We start from the raw sequence: 19,670 nt of genomic DNA on the forward strand, positions 1-19,670 counted from the left end.
GAGAGCCGCACCGGGCACAGGGCAGCGCCCGCCACGCACGCCGGTGCGGGGGTGACAGCCGCCCCCCGCTCCTCGGGCGGGGGTGACAGCTCTCCCGGTGCCTGCGCGGGGGAGGGCGGCTCCATCCCCGCCCCCCGCTCCCCGCCAGCCCCATTTTGTGTTTATTTATCGTCTCTCGTTTGGGGGGGACACCCGTCTTTTGTCGCAGTTGTAGGCATTTTTGATGAATCGTTTGGCATGCGTTGCTGGCAGCGCTTCTGCATTAACATCTCTGACAATATGTTCCGGCAGATAAGCTCATTAAAATTGTTTGCATTGTTTGATAAGGGTCGCGGCGCAGCCCGGAACGCAACTGGTTTGATGTGCTCCTTGCTGCCGACTCGAAGGGCGATAATACGGCCGGTGGCTCCTTATGTCAATATACAGTTATTTTAAATGCTGCCTGGATGACAGCGAGCAGTGCCTCTGCAGAGAACACGCCCCTTAAAGCTGATTTTCAAGCAGCAGGAAATGATGCTGCTCTCAAATATCTGACTAAAGTGGCGAGTTGTAAGCTCGAATACATGAAAACAAACGTGGATGACTTGGCTTGTTTGTCTGGAGAAAATCGCAGTATTTTTTCTTCTGGTGAGGAATAACGGAGCTGCTACCGGCATTTGGCCATTAATAACCTTAACAGTGAATCTCATTGTTGATCGCTCACTGACGGGTGAGCGTGAAATGCGTCGGAGATCCCCGTGTGTGGTTAGTTTGAATTGCACAAAATTTAGTGTGTGTCTCTCTCTGAAGCTGCTTTTACTTCGTGCAGTGGAGCCCCAGTGCACACATTTAGCACAAATTAGCAAAATTGCTTTTGCAAGGACCTATTTCTATTTGCAGAAAGCCTGGAGCTCTCACTTCCTATATCTAAATTTCAGCTGAGTAGTACAAGATTCTGTTTTAGGGGGAAGCTGTATTTCTATCATGCAGCTAAACAGAAATATTAAATAGATTTGAAATATCATGTATCTACCTTTAGTTACTGTGACGTGCCATAGGTGCCACCGATTGCTAACTTGTTTCCTTCAGAAGAGTTTTTTGGAAAACTCTATTACATGGGGTTCTCCATTCTTCTTTTTCAGGCGGTTTGTATGTGGTTTTTTTACAGTCATCAACAAGTCAGTTTTCTTGTCCTTTAGCCTGTCAAATCGTACACTGAACTATATCTAGAAAAAACATTTTGTGAGGCTGCTGTGTTCAGCACATAACGGCAGGAATAACTGTATCACTTGCCCAGTTTTCCAAAAATTGTAAAGATGCTCTGCGTCTGAACAGCCTTTCATCCACAGAAGTACTCTGTAGTCTTTTAGGGTTTTGTATCCATTTGTATCCCTCTCTAGAGCAATATAAAGGAAAACAGATCTTTGGGCAGTAAATAAGCAATCCAGTTCAATATATTTCAGAAAGAAACCTTCAATGCATAAATAAAAATTTCAACTGAGGAATTCTATTTAGGTGGTGTTTTTTTTTCCTTTTGGAAACTTACCATGTTCTGCAGAGTCATAACTCCCGTATCTGTTGATTTCTTCCTTTCTCTGGGAGAAAGGGAGAATGATACTTGCTTCCATCTGTAGCTAAAGTCCTTTAGGAAGTGAATGTCAAGCACAACATAAAGGGAAATGTTAGAGAAAATACATGAAAACTGTGGTAAAGCTTCTTCTTGATACTGGAAAAAATGGCTTTTAACTTCCATGACAACCTTTAGTAGCTAGGCAAGTTTGGTCCTTGTTCAGTGTGAGTGGCAGCAGGAGACCACTGGGTAGAACAGACGAATTCCATCACTTTAGTGCCTGCTGCCACACTGGACTGTCAGTGCCATTCCAGACCTCTGGAGCAGCTTGTAGGACCTCACCATATGACACATCAAGTTGCTATGCCTCTGATTGCTGGGCTGGCTTCTTCCATCTAGGAATATGGAATAAATATGTCATTAAACACACCCTGGAGCTTGACTGCAGATGAGCAGTTGTACAAAGCTTAAACTGTACTTCTGCATCCTGCACCTACCATGTGTATAGAGGTTCAGTATTTGCCTTTCCATCCTTCTCACCTGTAGTAACAGAAATGCTTTCTCATTTTACAACTTTTAACATGTTCTGTTCCTTAGATTTTTAAAAACAGAAGTAGTCTTTACTGATCAGAAAATTTGTGTTCATCAGGTTAGATGTTCTCAGACCTAAAAAAAACCCCCTTTGCTATTTCTAATACCAGGTTTTACCAAAGATTTGATATCCCACTCCTGAAGCAGATTTAAAAACAGCTGCAGGTTGCACCATTTTACAGACTAGGAAGCTGACATGGAAGCTGTAAGTTATCCATGGAGTTGAGGATGCAGCAGGGAATTGAGCTTATACCACGAGCCCCAGCCATGTGCTCTGTATGCAAAGCCACAAATAGTTTTCCCAAGTCTTGCAAAGGACATATTATATTTTGCAGACTGGGACATACAGGCCCAAGGTGTTAAGTTTCTCATCCAGCTTTACTTAGCTGGTAAATGGAAACCAGGAACTTTGGCATAAAATTTAGACACAGGGTGATGTTACCTTTCGGAGTTAATAACTGTAATCAATCTCTATTGCTGCAGTGAAATGCTGTTTCTTGTGCTTCAGATCAGGACCCTGTTTAAAATTTGGTACTGAGGTGTCTTTTTGTTGGCCTGAAGTAGACTTGGGGTAATTTCTGAGAACGGCATCACATTTAATGATACTTCTGCATTCAAAGATGGCTGAAAAAATTCCATGAGAAACCAAATCAACAGCTGTCTGGAGAATTTTTTTTTAAATAAGACATGTTTTCAGTGCTTTTTTTGCCAGACTCCAGGTATCTTGTGTGGTTGATCAGCTCATCATCTTTTTAAAAGCTAAAGTATTAAGAGTGAATACTTCTAGGTTCAAATGGCATACCTAGTCTAAATCACCCTGGCCCTAAAGAGACAGACTACTGTACCTTCCTTTGCAGGATACTATGTTTAACTTCTGCTTTGTCTCTCTGTGTTGCTAGAAAAATGGTTTTCTGGTCCTTCATTCCCTGGCTATATTTAGTTTCATACCCAGAACTTGCATGAAGCAGAGGGGAAGGGGCTGACTTCCTGATTATTTTTCTTGAAATCATTAGGCTAAAAAGAAAGAGTATTTCTGTTTTAGTTTTTATCTATGAGTGTCTACCTTTCTAATGTTATCTGTTTTAAATATTTGTTTTTCCTAAGTGTTGTCTTCATTCTCGAAATCACTGTGTGAGCAGACAAGCGATGGTGCTGTGCATAATAATGAAAGCTAGATAGCAGTGGTGATTTCCTCACTCGCTGCTGGAATAAGTTGTGGGGTGTTACAGAGCATATCTGGCTGGCTTTTACAGCACTGTGAGCTGATAGCTTCCATGCTGAAAGTCAAGATTTACGTTACAGCAAAATCTGTTTTGGTCTTTGCCTTCCAAAGTCGCAGTGAATTGCCGGATGCAGGCTGGCCCTGGGCAGCAGAGAGCATCCTTCCCTCGGCAGGAGCTGCTCCTGGCTCTGGTGACTCTGCCTTCAACACGTGTGGCTTTACTCAGGGTTCAAAGGGGGACCTATGGCTTTGCCTTACTCTGGCAGAAGGAATTTCTTGCTCTAAAATTAGTCTTCACTGAATGTGGTAAGCAGGGAGTTACACTGGAGTAAAAAAGACCATTTTTGTTGATAAAATTAATATATAAAGGCCCAACCTTGAGAACTGCGAAGATGATACAGAGAAAAAGCAGTGAGTTGTCTTCTCACTTCACAGTATTGATAGGTGTGACTTCTGAAACTGTAAACAGCAGTCAAAGCAAATGCTGTTAAATATATTACTGAATCTTGATTTTCAGAGGCATTTGGTTTTGGCCTAACAGTTTTATTGCAGATTATGACAATTTCGCCCTAGATTTCATTGAAAGCAGGAAAAAGTCAATAACAAATGTTTAAAAAAAAAATCAACAAACTAACATAAATCACACCCCATAAATTTGGCCTGGGCTTTCCTAAAAGCTGTAGTTGTGATAACCTCATTGGCTGCCAAGCATCTGGATTGCAATGAGGTAGTTACTCTCAGGGAGAAGACCATCCTGGTGGCTTAGAGCCAGCAGCTTACCAGCCAGCATTAAAGAGGAACCAAGGCAGAAATCTTCCCTTGGTTCCTGTCAGCTTAGGTATCCTCTATTTTCTCTTCTTTCACTTTCATAAAGCTGTCTTCCTATTGCTGCCACTGCTGTTCTTCTTTAATCTTGTTTTCTGCTTAGGGAGTGCTCTGCCTAGAGAGAACTGTTTTGGTGAGAATCTTCTGCTGGGCAGATCCAGCTCTCAAAAAGCACAGGGTGAAACTGTCTGAAGATAACTGGGAATCACATATGACTGCATGTAAAAGTCTCTGAGGGTTAAGAGGATGACTCTGCTCAGTACTGCGTCAGTAGTTTGAGATTTAGATTATTGGGATATCTCTCCATTATTGGGATATCTCTGTTGACCTGGATTTAGATCTTCCTAGATAATACCCTCATAGTGTTTTGGGGGCTGGAGGTATTTGTTTCAATCAGGGGCTAAGAGGGAGGGAACTTTTTGGGGATTGGGTGGAGAGGGGAGAAAACACTCCACAGACAGCCCAGTTTGTGTAAGGACATTGAGGTAATTTTCAGAGAGCACAAAATCCTCAGCTTACACCCAAGTGCTCTCACCATAAAGGTCTGAGAACGCCTAATTTGCACCCAGCCTCCATGGGTTTCAGAAACATCCTGTAGGTGGGAGGCTGCGTTCTGGGTTTTGTTGTGTGATGTGGGGTTTTTTTTAACTACCTTGTTGAGCTGCATAGCAACAGCAATGTTTTTTTGGCATATGAACAGAAAAAGGAGCAAGTTGGGGACACGCGCGAACTGAACCTGATGCTGGCACTTTCAGAAACAGACATTTTGGCTTCTGTCTCGTGTCTTTAATCTAGTCTTCCTAGAAAACAGGCACCGAAAAATATGCTGCATTTTGAAAGAAAGGTGATTTGGAGGTGGGGCTGTGGAGCAAGAGACTTTGATTATAGCTATTTCTTTCACTCGTTTGAGGGAGATGCAGTTACCCCATCTGGACCACAGGAATTTCTTCCAGGGGGCATACCTGGACCAACCTTTTGTGATATAAAACTTGTTTTGGGAGCCACTAAGAAAAGAAAATGTGTGGTAGGTCTACATTTCAAGCCTTGGCATTTGAATGTGTGACTCTTTAAAAATATCTTCAGGGGTTTTGGGATTTAGTGGGGAGGTTAGTTTAATTTGACAGTCTCCTCTCCTTCCTCATGCCCAAAGCTAATTATAGCCAAGGCTTGGTAAGGAAGCAGATAAATAATGTGCCAGCTTTTCATGCACTTTGGAAGTGCAACTTTCAGCCTTTGTTTGATAATTGAAAACGAGTGGTCTCGCCACATCTGTTCTCAATCACAGCAGCCACTGGGTGGGATGGCACCAAGGCCATCGTGGCGCGGTGGCAGCAGCAGCAGCGCTGCTCTGGGACAGCATTTGGCTGCTCTCATCCTCCTCGCTCCCTGAATCCTGGCCTCCAGCTAGCAGCGCTGATCGCCCGCTCCCAGGATCAGTGCTGGGGAATGTAAATGGAAAACATCCGTGTTTCTGCTGTGGATGGTGTGAGCTGCACTGCGGAGCTGTTTGGATCTTGCTCAGATCTCTGCTGCCTGACTCACCGATAAAGCATCTTCTTCGTATTGTTTCATTACAATTATGTGGGAGGGGAAAGGGAATATCAGCTGTAAACGTTTACTAAACATTTAACTCTTGGGGTTTAAAAATAGTGTTGTTGTCTCTTTATTTTTTAGCACAATTCTACTGTTTTGTGCTGTGAAATATTTAATTCAAGATTAAAATCTTGCCTGTGATATTTTGAGAAAAGTTTGTCTGGTTTTCTAGTGGTATACCAAGTTATCAAATATTTTGTAGAGAAGGGTCTGTATACTGGAAGCACACCCATTAAATGTCTCAGTTTAGCCACTCTGAAATAATTTCTTTTTTCCCATAGAGCCCCATGATTAGAGAAGGGTGCCTTTGTGTTAAATCTGGTTTTTTGCTATGTTATCCAAACAGGAAGTGTAAACATTCATTAGTGAATTGAGACTTAAGGATGTAGCTTCCGTAGGAAATCCTACAACTCCGCCAAATCATTCTGCCTGGAGAGAAATATGCCATGCAGGTTGTACTGTTGATCTTCTGGCCTTGTGTATGACCACCTTGCGTTGTATTGTTTCAGAGCCTTAATTTTCAATATTATGTTTCTTGGCAATTTGGAGCCCTGGGTCAGTGGAACCCTTAGTTGAGATCTGTGCACTTCAGTTTTTATCTTTTAGGAGCAACTCAAGTGAATTTCCCCCCCTACAGCAGGGTTTCTTAGTACCATGCAGATTTCCTACCCAAGCAGCTGTAATTATTCAGAGATGCACATGAATGCAAATTCTTTCCTGTCACTCTGGAATGCAGTGTTGATGCTCAGAAGGGCTTGCTGGCAATATGTATTAAACAATTTGGGGGGAGTGAAAATTCATTTTAGGCAAATCTTACACAGTTGTTATGCTTCACTTCTTAAGGTTAATCTCTGTGGAGCTGGTCCAGTAATATCATGAATAGGAAGCACTGAAATATTTGAAGTAGAATACTCATTTGTTTTACTTATGGATTCAATGTTACACAAATCATAGCTTGTTAAAATAACTATAGAATCTATGAGTAATTGTTTGTATGGAAGTGGAACACATAGCCCAGTGATATGAAAGTCCCACGGGAGCTTGTGTATACAGAAACACCATGGTGTGTAGGAGTGCTGAGAACAGGGAAGCAGTGGTAATTGGTTGGATAGAAGGGATACATTTTCCCAAAAGGACAGCATTCAGTTGTAATTAGTCATTCTGTTGGAAACCTTGTTATGCAGAATGGTGTTTGTTATATTTTGTTGAATTGAGTTGTTTGGGGTCCATATTGCTCTTTGCCCATAATAATGTTTTAAAGTTATACATGATGTAGATTCTAAGTCAGGGTCTAAATACGTTGTTTTCAGTCAACACATTCATGTTGTGCTAGTTGTCACATTCAAGGAGGCATAAGAAATATTATCTTTTAAATTTTTTACTTCCCTTAATATATCTGCAGCAAAGACAGGTTGAGGCACCTGGGGTTACTCAGCCTGGAGAAGAGAAGGCTCTGGGGAGACTTTAGAACAACCTTCCAGTATCTAGAGGGGTTTGCAAGAGAGCTGGAGAGGCAATTTTTACAAGGGTGTGTAGCTGTAAGACAAGGGGCAATCGCTTCAAACTGGGAGTATGTTTAGGTTAGGTATGAAGAATAAATTATTTACTGGGGGGTGAGGAGACAATGAAACATGTTGCTCAGGGAAGTTGTGGATGCCCCTTTTCCTGAAATGTTCAGGGCCAGATTGCATGGGGCTTTGAGCAGCCTGGTCTAATGGGAGGTGTTGCTGCCCGTGGCAGAGGGGCTAGAACTATATGATCATTAAGGTCCCTTCCAACCCAAACCATTTTGTTATTCTGCATATTTCTGTCTGCAGAGGTTTGGCTCTCTAGTGCACGTTTTTAATCTGTGGTTCCCAAGTGTCAAGTGAGTTCCACAGGGGTGCTGTAGAACTGCCTTGTCTCTCAAGCAGCTCTATTTTTAATATGTGAGGTGTTTTTTTCCACTACCACATTGTGCACAGCCCCCAGTTGTTCCTGAAGGGTTACACAGTATGGACCTGGTGGTGCTGGTGAACAAGATGAACGTGACTCAGCAGTGTGTTCTTGCAGGGAAGAAGGCCAAGCCCATGCTGGGCTGCATTGGCAGGCATGTAGCCAGCAGCTCCAGGGAAGTGATTCTTCCCCTCTGGTGCTTCTGAGACCACATTTCACATGCTGTGTTTGGATTTGGCCTCTCCACTTTGAAAGAGTCAATGACATGCTGAAGTGAGTGTGGCAGAGGGACACCAGGATGTCACCTGTGTTTGGTCAGTCTGGATAGGAGCCAGCTCAGGAGGGGGGGAAGATCTCACTGCAGTCTTATCTGTCTAGTGGGAGACTGTGTGTAAAGAAGATGGAGCCACGTTCTTTGAAGTAAAAGAAAGGATGAGAGGCAATGGCTGTCAGCAGCTGCAGCAGCACAAAGTACTTTGGATATTGGGAGAAATGTTCACACGGCCAGGATGGTCAAACCCCAGAAGTTACCCAAAAGGGCGGTGGAATATCTGTCCTTGGGGAGACTTGAAACTGAGACAAACGGCTCTTGCTGTTTCTGCAGTGACTGGGAGGCTGGAGCAGATCCCTCTGGAGTGCCCTGCCTACCCGAGTCAGTTTATGATCCCATTCTGTAGCTCTAATAAACATAAACAGCTTGTGACTTAAAATAACAAAATCACGTGCTTTAAAAATGAAAGCAATATCATCTGGAAGCAACTTTTGTACTTCCTGGAAGGCGAAATCAGCCTTGTCATCAAAGGTTTCAAATGGAAAGGAAAATGTGTGTATGCAGCCTCAGTATGACTTCATCAATATCAAACGCTTTCTAGTTTCATTCTTGTGAAAGCAATACTGCTGCTGCAGCACTACATTAATTCATATAATTTCATATTGTGTTCTCTGAATCACTGAGAGCAACTTCTGCAGTTTAGTACCCAGGGATGATCGAAAGTTTGTAGAGACATAACAGAGCAAAGGCATAGTTTTGCTGTATCATAAAATTAATTGTGCACCTTGCAATTGAAGATTATGTCTGGAAGTTAACAGCTGATAAATTGCTTGCTCTGCTTTTAAGGGATTGTAGCATTTTTTTCACACAGAAAATATTAGCATTATTGATAAGTTTAATCTGCAGAAAATGTTTTAACTGTGAGCACAGTTCTTAAACTGTGTCAGATGTCTGCTTAGTTTGATGTGCTTTTACAGGGAGTGGTGCAGAACTGTCTTTTGTCGCATGGCCTGCAGCAGCATTGAGAGGGTTGAAGCAACCAAATATCCACATTGCAACCCAGAGTACCTTCATAACTGCAGTTACATCTAGTTGAGGGCAATTCAAGCAATAAACTTTTTTCTTCCTTGTTTATTGTGAGAGTTGAACTTGGTAATGTCACTGTTTGCCAGCTGGAAGCAATGCACTTTAGGAATTAACCTCAAGATATTCCATGAAAGGAGGCCAAATCCTATTAAACAGTACATCTATGCTTCTCTTAGCTTAAGGTGCAAGGCTTTACTGGAGCTTGTAGATAAAGAGTGTTGTAAGTAATTCAGTTTCTACAATCACAGTTACATCAAAGCAGTAAGCACCTTCTAAAGAACATTATTTAGAAAACAAAGCTTTGGGGATTTCCCCCTTTAGATAGGCAGAAGATGTTAAAAGTTAAAATCTGTCCAAAAGTTGCAGTTTCACAGATCTTCAAAGATCAACATGGTAGAAAAAAGAAGTCTTGGTGAAGCTTTGCTTGATGCTGGTAGGCACCAATTATGTTGGTACTGCAACAATGGTAAAATCAGTCTGTGGTTGCTGGCACACAGCAAGAGTAATATGTTACATAGATCACAGATGGCTGAACTAGAATGTTTCTACAGGGCAATTTACTTCATGAAGGATTAGTGAATTCTAGTTTTAGTTGCTCCAAAATTAATTTAGCAGTTAAGCAATTGCACTTAGAAGTTCAGCCCTGTTCTAGATAGTATTTGGTAGGACTAATTCTTAAGATATGTCATTTACCAGTAGTATGTTGGGCACCAGAATAATTTAAGAGTGCTTCTTTGTCTGTAATAGTGTTACAGACATGAGAACAAGGGAAGAGGTCAAGTTACTTTGGTATCCAAAACCAAATTTAAGTCTTGTGGCTGGTAATCTTAATACTTGCAGTCTGTATAATATTAGAAATGGTTTGTAGGGAGTAGGGAGCTTGTAATAAGCCAATGACAGGGGTATTATTTGGGCCTACATCCACAGCATCTTGGAAATGTCAGAACTCCAAGATTTTTTATTATTATTATTATTGTTGTTGTTGTTGTTGTTGTTAGTCTAGCTTCCACCAGTGGTTGAGGGAGAAGGAGAGAGGTTGGCCTCAGAGCCCAGTAAAAAGCTCTGCAGCCTGTTGGTGCAGTGGTCTGCAGAGGCAGTGCTGGCAGGGGACTTTCTGCTGGCTCGTGTCGCAGGTGTTGTTTGGAGCTTGATCCTGCATTCCCAGCAGAAAGCCTGGTGCTTCTCCTTTCCCCCCACGCGGCAGCAGAGCTGTGATAGCAGTGGGAAGCCTGGGCAACCATACTAAAGCTTAATATTTTCATTACAAAAATACTCAAGCATGTTTTAGAGAGTGATGCACCAGTGAAAGCAGCTAGCATGGTTGCCTGTTGCTTCATCTGTTGTCACATGCTTGTTTACAGCTTCAGGGCTTAAAATAAATGTTGTCTTATACCCCTGATGAGTGTCGTCACCTTCCTGCCAGGATGACTTGTTCAGGGATGGAGTGGAGCTGGCTGCCTGGCCGGTACCTCAGCAGCTCTGTCGTGCTGTGCTCCAGAACCTTTGCCCACGGGTTCTGGGATGGTTGCATGAGTGGTTGCTGTGCTGTTTCTTGTCCTTTACTTGGTATCTCTCCAGGAACTTTCAAAGTGAAGGTGGCCTTAGAAAGCCACTTAAAAAGGACCTCATGTTCTGCAAGAATAGAGAGTTGGACTCAACGATCCTTGGTGGGCACTTTCCAACTCCTGATATCCTGTGATTCTAACATACATATTATATATACATATGTATATGTATTATTCTAACCTTAAGGTTAGAATGTTGCAATGCATAAATCAGTGCATATCTGCACTGGTTTTTAATGTAGGAGAGAGAAGAGTTGATGCATGACCAAATCCTTGTGCTCTGTATCATAGTGCATCATTTGTGAGTGGGAAAGCTGTACTGCAGTCCCTCCTTAGCTGGTGCCAGAGGTTTCCCATGGGAGTGCTTTGCTCCTTAGCTTTGCCCGCCTTGGACAGCCAGGGTTTTTTACGTGTACTGCAGTCTCTTGTTAGAAAACAGCAGCTATGTGTTAGGAGAAAGGCGTTGCATTTCCCCTTGTTGAATCCTCCTGTTTTCCCTTTTTCCCAGACTTGTCCTCTTCTGAAAGCCGTGGATGTTCAGTGCCTGTCTCCTGCTGACTCACTGCCTCTCTTGCCTGGCTCTGCAGGCTTGTGAGGCGCTGGAGGCTGCTCAGGCCCCCCGTCAGGAGGGCTGTATAGTATTACAAAATCTCATTTGCCATGAGGTTATGCTTGGAGTAAATCAGCGTGTTACTTTAGCCTTTCACCTCGGAATGTATACATGCCAAGAGAGGAGGAGGGGGGCAGTGAAACCCCGGATAGCTCAAAACTAAATTCATTTGGTGACTTCATCTGTCTCTAGCTGGATCCCATCCCTGCTGAAACTCCCAAGCCTGCCCGCAGCGTTTTCTGGACTTAAAAGGCGGAAATGGCAGGAGCCGGGAGCAGCCGGGCTGCCAGAGCTGCTGCAGCGTGGCTGCTGTCCTGCTGGGCTCTCCTCTGACACACTGCCCTGCAGCCCCAGTGCCCAGCGCCCCTGGCTGCTCCTAATCAGGCTTTCTGCTTGTCCTTAGCCCTTCCTAATCACGGGCAGGTATTCCTTGGGGGCTGCTGGGGTGGCTGGCTGTGTTCGCCGTGTTTTGCCTGGAAGTTCACAGGCTGCACTCACGTGGGGCCAGTGGATTTGGGGACAAGCTCTCCTCCACTGCTGTCTTCATTTCCCCCTAAGTCTGCATTTGCTAAAGAAATCTGCTCTCTGAAAGTGAAACTACTCATCCATCAACTCGTGGGAGCAAAATAAAAAGTGATTGCCCTGTTATTTTCAGTGCTTAGGCTAGGAACTGAGGTTTGCTTGCATGGGCTGCCTCTCAAGGCATCCTTTCTTCAGTGATCAGCACTGATGTTACCTTGCTTTATGGCATGTTTTTAATCTCTTGGAAATCCTTTAGCAATATCTGCATGTTTGCTTGGTAACCTGTTATTATCCATAAGGGAAAAAATGAAAAAAAGGAGAATTGAAGTCCCTGCTTTTGTCTGGACGAATTGAGACTTTTAACAAAAGATTAAAAGCTGGCTTACTTATCAGCTTTCTAGAGGTTTTCTAGTTACAAAACGGTCATAGACATCTTCAGTTTTCTAAAATGTAGGTGTTTCTAATTGACTTGAGTTTATTGTATAAGTCTGAGAATTATTTTCCTTTGAATCAACCTTTTTTATTTTTTTCCCCCTTCACAATCCCCTTGTCTATTGTGAAAGGTAGACTAGTTGCCAGTGTCTATTGTGAAAATTTGACAGGTTGAATATCTTACTTCAGGGCATCAGAGCAGCGATTCAAGCTTAAGATCTTAGAGTTGAAAGCCTTGGCAGGGGGAGGGTAATAACTGTAAGTAAAAGCAGTGAAGTTTTTTAGCACTGCAGCCTTGCCACGGCTAGGTTCCTCTGGTGCAGCCTACTTCAAAGGTTTTTTGTTGTTCATCATTAATAAAATGCCTTCTTAATTTGTAGTCACATTCTTTTTATACTGAAATTTTTGTGTCCTTACACCATGTTAAATAGTGCCTGTCTGTTCAGCAGAAAGCATTACTATTGCTTTGTTCAAGTGCTCTAAGGTGTGGTTTGAGGGTGCTGTGCACTGCTGTGGTTCATTTCTAACCAGAGTGAATATACCTGGGTGGAAATGGTGGTGGCCAGAGGCTCTGAATTGCTTCCATTTTGTGTAAGCTGTTGATGTCTGCCTTCCTTGAACCTCTGTCCTTTGTAAAGAACACTTTTTTTTTTAATTAACGTTTGTTTCCTCATAGAAATTCATAAGGAACCTTTCAGAGCATGCAAATACTTTCAGCCATAATGAAGATATTACCTAGTTAGGTGTTACTGTTGCATTGTACTTGTGATGGCAAAGGTGAACCCTGAAAAAAAAAAGGAATTTTTTTACTCTAGAGACATGGCATTGCTGTGTCATTGCCACAGTTTCAGTGGCAGCAGGAGTGAGAATGAAGATGGAGAAATAAAGTCTTATGATATGGCAATACAACTGGCAGATTCAAGTGAATGCAAACGTGACTGGCAAATGTGATTCAGTGAATGTGGTTTGTCCTTCTCAGGGGGACCTTTAGGTGCCCTGAAATCTTCAAAGCACTAAATAATTGTCCTGGAGTTTGAAACTGTTCTTTTCATTTTTGTGAACTACCCCAGTTTAATAACTAGTTAATCCATAAATTTCTATTCTATTTCTAAATGCTATGCAGTATTCAGTGTAATGCATTGCTAGGTATTAGGCCATATCAGAGGGTTTGGCTCTAGTTGTGCATGTTATTGGAATACTTCTGGTTGTGTTTTTCACATTTGAGGAAACTGAATATCTGAAAAATAATCAGTATTTTTCTGCCTCTCAGAAAATAAGTTTTTTTGGGGGGTGGTAAGTTTTCTAAAGCCATATGTAGCACAAACCAGAATTACCAGGAGCCTTTATAAAAGGTACTCAGATTTGGGTCTAAAGCAGTCCTTTAGACCCATCATAAACATTTATGTAGGTCAGAACATCCCAGCATTGGCAGGAAGCCTCTAATTAAAAAAAAAAATCCCTAATCCAATCAGAGTGCATATCTATTACTCTAATTTCACTTGCATTTAAACAGGGAAGTGCAATGAAAACAATAAAAAATATGCTGTTGTCTGTGTTCAGTGATAATCCAGCAATATTCAAGCCATAAAGTGTACATGGATTGTCTCTGTTTCATCTAGACCTTGTAGAGGACTTCACAAATCATTTTAGGTTAAGATCCATTTGGTAAATGTAAAATGGCATTCAGAAGTGAGTGAGATGTACAGAAAATAAAAATATTTTTAGCATTTCAGGGCTATTTAGTGACATGGGAACAGTGGAAAAGAGATTTGACATTCAGCATTTAAATATATGAATTTCTCACAGTATTATAATCACAGGATTTTTTTTTTTTTTTCCCCATGGCAGTACCTCATTGTGATTAATCTTGTCTGATTCAGTTTCTGGCTAGATAGAGCCTTTGTGTTGCTTGCTGCCAATATCACTGCAGTTGCAGCACTCTGATGCCACGGTATTTGCTGCAGAAGTACAGCATAAGTCAAAAGGGAGAGTAAGAAGAGCGTTGTCAGCACAGCACAGGAGCTTTTTGTGTTGATTTTCTGGCTGCAGGACTCCTTTCTGTACAGACAACCTCGAGCACAACTGGTCTCTAATGGCTGTGGCTGCAGCTGTGTGCAGGGAGTGTTCAAGGAACAGGCAAGGTCCAGCTGCAAATCAGTTGTCATTTCAGGATGGTATAAAAGGATGAATTTTCCTTGTACAGGGTTTTATCCACTGAATCTGGCAGGTTTCTTCCTTCAGGGATTTCTTTGTTTTTGCAGTAGCTTTAATCTAGAAAGCCTTTTCAGCAGCAGCTGCAGCAGTCTCACTCAGCTTCATCTTTGCCTTTCTGCTGTTATCTCCTGCTTTAGTAATTTTTGGTGTGAGATTTTGTTTTATTGGCAGTATCTTATCAGGTGCCAGCTTCCAGAAGGTTCCTCTGTACTGTCACACAGACTTTCCACAGCATTTGAAAACTTAATATCTGTTTGTCTCTTTGCACTACTATTTAATACAAATATGTCTATTTATACTAAATGAGAGGCAGTGGGCAGAAACTAGAACACATGAGGTTCCACCTGAACACAAGGAAAAAATTCTTTACTGTATGGGTGAGTGAGCACTGAAACAGGTTCCCCAGAGAAGTTGTAGAGTCTCCTTCTCTGGAGATAATAAAAAACCATCTGGACACAATGCTGTGTAATGTGCTCTAGGTGGCCCTGCTTGGGAAGGGAGGTTGGACTGCAGTGGTCCCTTCCAACCTTTCCTATTCTGCAAAAATGTGAAGACCTTGCAGGTTCAGATGGCAAGTGTGGTGAGGTTTTACACTACAAATAGATTCAGTGCTGTAATGCTTCTAGTCTTGTTATTATTACTGGTTTGTTGTGATACAGCTTCTGCTCTCAACAACTGTTAGTTTATCCCTGAAAAAATAAAGTAAATGTGCTTCTTGCAAAACTGTCCTTAAGAACAGCTGGATAATACCTTGTAGCAACTGCAGTTATCTGTAGCAAGAGCTGTGGAAAATACCCAATATCTCAATGTTCAATGCTGCATAAAATGCTTTAAAAAATTAATAGACTTTTGGGTGTAATGTTTACCATCAGGCAGGCTGAGCCAGTATATTTCTAGCTGGGGAAACTGCTTAAGCATGTATATGATTTTCAGCACCTGTCTAATCCTCTGAACTCATGTCTGTGGTGTGTAGTTGTCCATGTGTGAAGTATTTTTCTGAAATGTCCTAAACTAATATGTGAATACTTTCCTCAGGCTTGAAGTAAAACAAGGGAGAGTCCTTTGTGCTTAGGCAGCACTGTAACAGCCAGAGGTTTTTAATGTCCCCATGTGCCCCCTGAAGTGGGAGGTGTGATGTGCTATCCTGAGTCTGCTTCCAGCTGCTATGGAATCACCAGGCTCCTCTATAGAATTCTCAAGATACCAGGTAGATACTGGTTTTTAGGCTTGTGTAAGCCTCATTGCAATCTTATGATTCAGAGCCTTCAGTGTAAACAAGTGAAAGCCTAACAAGTTGAAAATGTAAATAATGTTATTGGAAAGAAGTAGTGTATTACAACATAAAATCAAGTTGTTAGCTACTTGGCTGTTCAGAGTATGGGCTGTGTGTCTCCACCTGTCCAGCTGTTCTCTTGCATCAGCTTACACATGTTTATTAATGTGTTTTGAAGATGGATCACATTTTTCAGAGTACTTCAGCACTTTAGGAACTCGGTCCTGCAGAAAACCCCAGCCCAGCTGTAGATGTTGAGCACAGAGGTTCTTGACTGTTGCTGAGCATGGTAGCTGCACTATCTACATCTGCTTGTTCTTTTTTTTTCCTTCTTTTTTGTTTTGTTTAAGGTTTCTCTGTGGCAAACAGGATATGTGTGTATCTGAGCACCAAATTAGAACATGCTTACTGTAAAGGAAACCTTTCCCAGCTGAGTTTATTTAGAACGTAACCAGTAGGAGGGTGCGGAACAAGAGATGCAAAGAGAGGGTGAACTCTTTCAAGAGAAGCAGCTGTGGAATATTCACATATATGTCAACAAAACACTTAAGAATGAATGGCAGTGGCATGTTATTGAGTTTTTTAACAGAAATTCTGATTCATTTTGCCTTTGCTTACAACTGTACTCATACACCGTTGTGCATGCCTGGGTACAAATCTGAAGCTCTGGTCTCTAATAGCTTGAACCCATCTCTAACATATAGTCTGAACTTTTGTTTGACCCTTAGACCATAATAATTAATTCACAGATGTAGCATAAGTTGTATTACAGGTATCCTTCGGGGTAGCATTGTAAAACTCAAGGTTATTCATTTACTCACAGTTTCCTGCAGTAGAATTCCCCACCCCATGCAATGCAGCAGAGGAAGCTGTTTGCTCCCCTGTGGGTTGCAGAAGGATGGGTATTTCTCTTTGCAGTTCTTTGTGGAAAAAGGTGATGGAGGAAGTTCTGCTTCCTTTCTCTGTGTGTGTGTATTTTCTTGATCTTTTTAACAAAGTGAACTTTCGCTTTTTACTGGTGGTAGATGATGGTTTTTCTGAGCTCTGCCTGGCCTCAGAGGCCAATTAAAATGCTCTTGAAGGGGTGGCAATTACAGATTAGAGTAGCTTTATTTCAGATGTTCTCATTTAAATATTTTTAGTTGCTGTAGAATTCAGTGGGCTCCTCTCTATTGAACTGTCAGTTTATTATTAGGCTCACTATTAATTCTAAGCAAATATTAAATTCATTATTAAGCTGTTATTTCAACTGATCTTACATACAATATTTAACATGTTAGTTTAATGGTGACAGTAGTACTATCTTTCTGTTAGTTTTTTTATCTATATAAAAAGGCTAAAAATAATAAAATAAAACCCATGTGTTTCAAACTTCAGATGCCATTAGTATCAAAGGGGTTGTTTGCCTGCTCAGTGCCTTCCACCCTGATGTTGAAGCTTAGCTTTTATGGTTAGCCATTATGGTGTAGTTTTAAGAGTAAAAGGGCACTCCCTGTTTCTAAAACTTTGTTCCTAGCACTTGATTCAATCCAAGCACTTAGTACATGCCAAGAAAGCGACCTTTGCTGACTCTTCCAGTGAATACAGGGCTGTGTTCACACAACTGGCTGTGCTGCATGTGAGCCCGCGGGAAGAACAGAGCAGGCTGAGCATGGGCTGATTCCCTCCGTGCTCCAGAGCTGCCTGTACACAGTGCATAGGGAGGCAGCCTGATTCTGAATGGATTTCTGGCAGTGGTTGCCTGACTATTGGAGCATGAATTTTTCAACCCTATTTTCTCTCCCACTCTTTTCTTTAATTCCTTATAAAACAAAATTGAGGATTTTATGCCTCTTAATGTCAGTACTTGGGAACAAACTTGAACAACCTTCTGTTTGTGAGATTTGTTTACTAGAAAGTGACCTGTATTATGAACTTTGTAACCTTGTATTTAAATTTATTCTCTGTGTTATGTACTAATACAATTACATGTTACCAAGTCAAGTTTTGTGCTGGTAGGTTTTTCCCATTTCACATTTTACCTAGGTTGCCCCACCTACTTAGCACACAGAACTATGGGTGGAGTTAATCTGCAGTCTTCTCCTTATAGAATTGTCTATCAGGCTTCAAAGGGCTACATCACTGCAAATTCTCAATGGAAATAGTCCATGCAGACCTCCTTGGATCCTACAGAGGAGATCCTGCTCTCTTGCATTGACTGAGAAAGTTGAGGTCCAAAGCTGAGATGGCGGGACTGGCACCAGAGCTAGACAGGACTGGCACAGAGCTAGACTGGCACCAGAGCTAGCTACAGATTGTCATGAGAGACAAAGGTGTGCACTCCCCAGCAAACCAAGAATAATCGTTCAACTTTGACTCTTTGGTCATTTCTGAGACACCTCATACTTGGATTGCTTCTGGCGGACTTTCTGCAGTCCGTTACTCACAGGAACATTGCTTACTCTCTCCATGAACTTGATTCCGCTCTTTGAAACTACTGATGAGATAAACTTGAGTGTGCTCCTGTTTTCTCTTTGCAACACCTTGCAACAGAAAGATGTGACTAGAGTAGGATAACAGGGAGCAAAGTTCAGTAGTATGTGTTTCTGGTCTGTGTACCTGGGAAGATGATAAAAGCTACTATGAATTGCCACCTTCCAGGGAGGGACCTTTGCTAACTAGAAGAATCTATCTAAGGTGATGCAGCTGTGAAAACTTCAAGCACAGAGTGCCATTTACCAAGGTCTCAGTGAAATGTTATCTGAACACTGTTTGAAACTGTGTGTTCAAGAAGGTTTGCTGGCATGACCAGTGAATGTCTGACTTGATATAAGAGACTCACATTGATTTGTTTAATCTAGACTACCTGGGCTTTGGGACAGACATTGAGTGCTGTCTCTAAAGCGTTAGGAAATCCACTCTGGGGAAGAAAAAGCAATTAGGGCTGGAGGATAATGTTGGCAGAAGAACAAATGGGTTTAAGCTGAGAGGAAATGTTCCTAATGTTTGAGAAGAATTGGGATCCACGGCAGCTTTCCAACCACACAGCTGAGGGTGCAAATCTCAGTTGCTTTCAGGATAGATGTTGGTGCACTGATAACAGAGATTATTTGATATTTACTCTGTGACTGTTAGGAACTGAATTAATGATCCAAAAGGGCCCTGCCCCAGTAAGAAATCAGTAATAGAACAGCTACTTCATCATTTAGAAGTTACCTAAAATTAAGTGTTGGTTTAGGAAGCCTGATCATCCTGCAGTGGCAAAAAACTGGCAGATGTCAGATCACTGTATTGGTGCAGCACAATGTGACAAAATCTTGGGTCCCTTATCCTGTCTGTCTATCTTTAGGTCTGCATCTGGGGTTTTTTCTACCTTATTGGCATGAAGGAGAGTACCATAGGTTTGTATGTTAAGTTCACAGTGACAGCCAGAGAAATACATTCACAGGTTCCAAGAGGACATTGAGGAAGTTCTGTATCATCAAAGAATAAAACTTCCCCCTCCTTCCTCAATAAACAAAGAGAGGGTTTTGAGTTTTCTTTCCCTCTTTTGAACAGGAAGCATATATTCATTGTATTTAGAAAACAATTACCAAAAAGTCAAAAATATTTTTTGTCTCTCTTTTTTTCCTAGTTGGGGAATGGCGGTCAACGTGTACTCTACCTCTATAACCCAGGAGACTATGAGCAGACATGACATCATTGCATGGGTTAATGATATATTAGCTTTAAACTACACAAAAGTTGAACAACTCTGTTCAGGTAAGAAAGAACAGTATGCTCTATAAATGTTTATTTTAAAACCACTTTAAAAGTCTGATTTCTTGAAAATAGATAACTTTTAACTTTGACAGAAACCAGTTACTCTGAAAAAAGAGACTAATGTATGTGCACAGGAAGCATTTTCACGTTTGTGTTAATCATGGAAAGATAAGGTACCTTGGGAAAGCATAACAAAGGCAGAGGTGAATGGGACAAATGTAGCAGGAGATACATAGAAGTA

At 41.7% G+C, this 19,670-nt stretch overlaps 1 protein-coding gene across 2 annotated transcripts in view; it reads left to right on the forward strand.

Moving 5' to 3' along the window:
* The window catches only part of MAPRE2 (microtubule associated protein RP/EB family member 2), a 71,320-nt gene that overhangs the window by 14,506 nt on the left and 37,144 nt on the right, over positions 1 to 19,670 (forward strand). For both annotated transcript variants that reach the window (XM_031066522.1, XM_031066523.1), the window contains exon 2: positions 19,302 to 19,429. In XM_031066522.1, the coding sequence (XP_030922382.1) occupies positions 19,309 to 19,429 (121 nt within the window). In that variant the 5' untranslated portion in view covers positions 19,302 to 19,308. The remainder of the gene's footprint in view (positions 1 to 19,301; positions 19,430 to 19,670) is intronic.

Source organism: Geospiza fortis, unplaced genomic scaffold (assembly GCF_000277835.1).
Source record: "Geospiza fortis unplaced genomic scaffold, GeoFor_1.0 scaffold53, whole genome shotgun sequence".
NCBI classification, from domain to species: Eukaryota; Metazoa; Chordata; class Aves; order Passeriformes; family Thraupidae; genus Geospiza; species Geospiza fortis.